At 59.6% G+C, this 3,177-nt stretch overlaps 1 protein-coding gene across 1 annotated transcript in view; it reads right to left on the bottom strand.

The window, feature by feature from the left end:
• Positions 1–438: 438 nt before the first annotated feature.
• CBX4 (chromobox 4) overlaps positions 439–3,177 on the bottom strand; it is a 4,119-nt gene continuing 1,380 nt past the window's right edge. The window contains exons 4-5 of the mRNA XM_042892599.1: positions 2,908–2,974; positions 439–2,550 (exon numbers count right to left, since the gene is read on the bottom strand). Coding sequence (XP_042748533.1) covers positions 1,222–2,550; positions 2,908–2,974 — 1,396 coding nt within the window. The 3' untranslated portion in view covers positions 439–1,221. The remainder of the gene's footprint in view (positions 2,551–2,907; positions 2,975–3,177) is intronic.

Here is a 3,177-nt window from a genome sequence, read left to right as displayed (position 1 = left end):
CAGAAGCATGGAGCAGAGCATCCTGCAAGCAGAGCATTGCACACCTGCACAAGAGCCAAGGGGCACCAACAGTGGAAGGGCACAGCCCCAGGAAGCTCCATTGTGCCTGCCAGCTCCGCCTCATGCAAACCACACAGTTCTGCCTCTCACAGACTTGAAGCTTTCGTATACACGCATTATTACCAGCTAAGATCTCAGGAACTCAACCTCAAGCCAAAGCACCAGCTGAGCACAACTGACCCCACAGCACTCCTGCAAGCACGTGGTTCCAAGAAGCCACCACCTCCAAAGACACGGGGACCCTCACCCCCAGGTTTTGGGGGAGGCCACTCGTATCCTGCAAGCACCTCAGCCCTGCTGTCACCCACAGCAACACTCGGGACCCCCCAGCACAGCCCTGCTGCTTGTATGCAGTAACAAACGCACTCCAAATCCTGGTAGCTTTTATAAAGGTTTATAATCCTTTGCAATGATTGCATGATACATTTCTCCCCCGTGATGCAGCCCTGGGAGCAGCCGGGCTCTGCTGTCCGACCCAACCCGCCGCAGACATCAAATGCACTTTGAAACATCTCCATTTAATATTTACATTCAAGCAATTAATAACTGGAAGCTTATAGTTTAGACATTTCTAATAGCAGCAATTTCTATTATAGCTCGTTTAGCTTTAGATAACGATTTTTTTTCTTTTTTTTTTTGCACATAGAAACACCACATGTGTACAGTATCAAAAAATATATACCAGGGATGGTCCTGCGGGGCGTGGGGGGGGGGGGACGAGACTAACAAATGCCAAATGGTTAAAAAGGAGAACAGAAAATAGTCGTCTGATATAGTTTATAAGGTGATCTAGGGACTCCATAAATCTAGGCTTTATATTTCATTATATAAATACCTACAAATAAATATATTAGCACAGTCGGAGGGCGACCAGCCTTCAGCTCAAACAATACATTTCAATAACACCACGTACAAACGGGAGCAAGAATCACTCGACAAGTTAGCACTGTTAAAATATAATACTATAACTCTGAGTAACCGCCCGGCCCCACAGCGCCCAGGGCAGCCCCACAGCACCCGCAGTGGGAGCAGCAGCAGTGGGCACCATGTGGGGCAGCGCAGGGCCCCACATCCCGCAGTGAGCGGGGCCGGAGATGCCACCCCACTTGGCTCTGGGGACGGGGCAGCAGCGGGGCTGCGCTCCCATGGGGAGCAGCCGCCTCACACCGTCACGTACTCCTTGAAGGTGACGGTCAGGCAGTTCGCGGTCACGTCTGTGATAATTATATTCCCAAAGAAGGGCTTGAAATCCTGCAGGCCTTCGGCCTCCTCCTCCTCCTCCTCCTCCTCGGCCGCCTGCCTGGGTTGCTGCTGGGGCTCCACGGGCGGCTGCTCGGCCGGCACCGGCGGCTCCTCCGGCTTCACCTGCACCAGGGCCGCCTTGCCCTCCGCCCGTGGCTTGACGCAGCGCAAGTCTATGGGCTCGTCCAGGTCTGAGTCCAGCAGGATGACCTCGGGCTGGGCGGGCAGCTCCGGCCGCTCGGGGCCGAGGCAGGTGGGGGCACTGATGCTGCGCGATGTCAGGCGCTTCTTGCCTGGCTCACGGTCCCCGTGTGGCTCTGACAGGCAGCGCTTGCGTGCGCTGGGGCTTGAGAGGTTCAGTCCCATGGAGGACGGGCTGTGCTCATGCCCGGGGCTCAGCGACCAGGGCACGAGGTCTGGCTTGGTGGTAAGCTGCAGCGGCTGCTCAGCCACGGGCAGGGGCAGCTCCTTGCTCGGAGAGGGCTTCCTGGGACCCTCCTGCGGCTCAGCAGCGGGCTGCCTGCTCTCGCCCTCCGCAGCACTCAGGCCATTGCTGCCCACCGCCCTCTCCTCGCCCGGCTTCCTCCAGGCCTCCAGCTTCTCCTCCCCGCCCTTCTTAGCAGTCCTATCCTCCGGCGCCCGCTTCCGGGGTGGCTCCCCAGACTTGATCTTCACCGCCTGCATGCCATTCTCCATGTACTTGCTCATGACGATCACAATGCGCCCATTCTTGTTTTTGTTCTTGACGATCTTCATCTTGCCCCCAAGCCCGTTGCTGGTGACCCTGTCGCGAGGGGGGGGCCCGGTGCCACTGGACAGGTTCTTCTCAGCCCCGTTCTTGCTCTCAGTAGCGAGGTTCTTGACTGGGCCCAGCAGGTTCTTGGCCGCACCGTGCACCCACTTATCCGGATGGGCACCCAGGGGGCTCTTGGTGTTGTCCAAGCAGGCCTGGCCCTGTGGCTCCTTGCTGCTGGGATGGTAGTGGGGCTCATACATCTTGGGGTCAGGCTGGTAGTGGTGGTGCTTCTTGCTGTTGAGCTGGTAGTAGTACTTGCCCTTGCTGTGGGACTGGTGCTTCACGCCGCTCTCCTTGCCGTTAGGCTGGTACTGGTGGTGCTTCTTGCTGTTGAGCTCATACTGGTGCTGCTGGCTCTTGCCGGAGGAGCCGAGGTCCAGCTTCGGCCGGGTGTCCACAGTGGGGTCCTGCAGCCCCGTCAGGATGTTGGAGCGGCGGGCAAAGGAGGGCAGCTGCAACACAAAGCCGAGGGCTGAGCCTGGCCGGGCCCCGCTGCAGGTGCCACCCCCGGCACGCTCAGTGCGCCGCGCAGCCCAACCCGCGCCCACTTCCAGGCCCCGCATTGCTCCAGATTAATGAAGCAATGAAAAGAAGAAAAGCCCCCTTCAATCAGCTGCCTGGGAACGGAGTCCAGCCGGGGCCAGCAGCCTGCTAATGCCACCCAGCTGCACAGTGCCCCGTGCCCGGGGGCTGCATCATGAGCTCGGCACTGGGGATGCATCCCCTGGGTGCTGCACGCAGATCCTTCGTATGATGCAACCCGTGGAAAGGAAAGCAGCCCCCTGGGACCCACTCCCCATCGCCTTTACCTGCACGACGAGCGGCTTCGGCTTGGGGCCCCGCTTGCGGTATCCCATCAGCTGTTCCTGCCGCTCCCTGCAGGAACACGGCATCACGGTGAGGCTGCAACCCCCCACGCTGCACCCACTGCCCTGCGGTGCCACGGTCCGGGTGTCGGAGGGGGTGAGGGGGAGGTTTTGGGAGCGGGAATGGGCCGGAGCCGCAGGTACGGGGCTGCAGGAAGGGGTCCTGCAAGAGGGCTGGGGCAGGACGTGCCTGCAGGACGGCATCCCTGTCAC

Source organism: Lagopus leucura, unplaced genomic scaffold, assembly GCF_019238085.1.
Source record: "Lagopus leucura isolate 7727_CA_CO unplaced genomic scaffold, USGS_WTPT01 111-11_obj-0_obj, whole genome shotgun sequence".
Classification (NCBI taxonomy): Eukaryota; Metazoa; Chordata; class Aves; order Galliformes; family Phasianidae; genus Lagopus; species Lagopus leucura.
The sequence above is the reverse complement of the archived record's forward strand: the minus strand, read 5'-3'. Positions and strand labels throughout refer to the sequence as shown.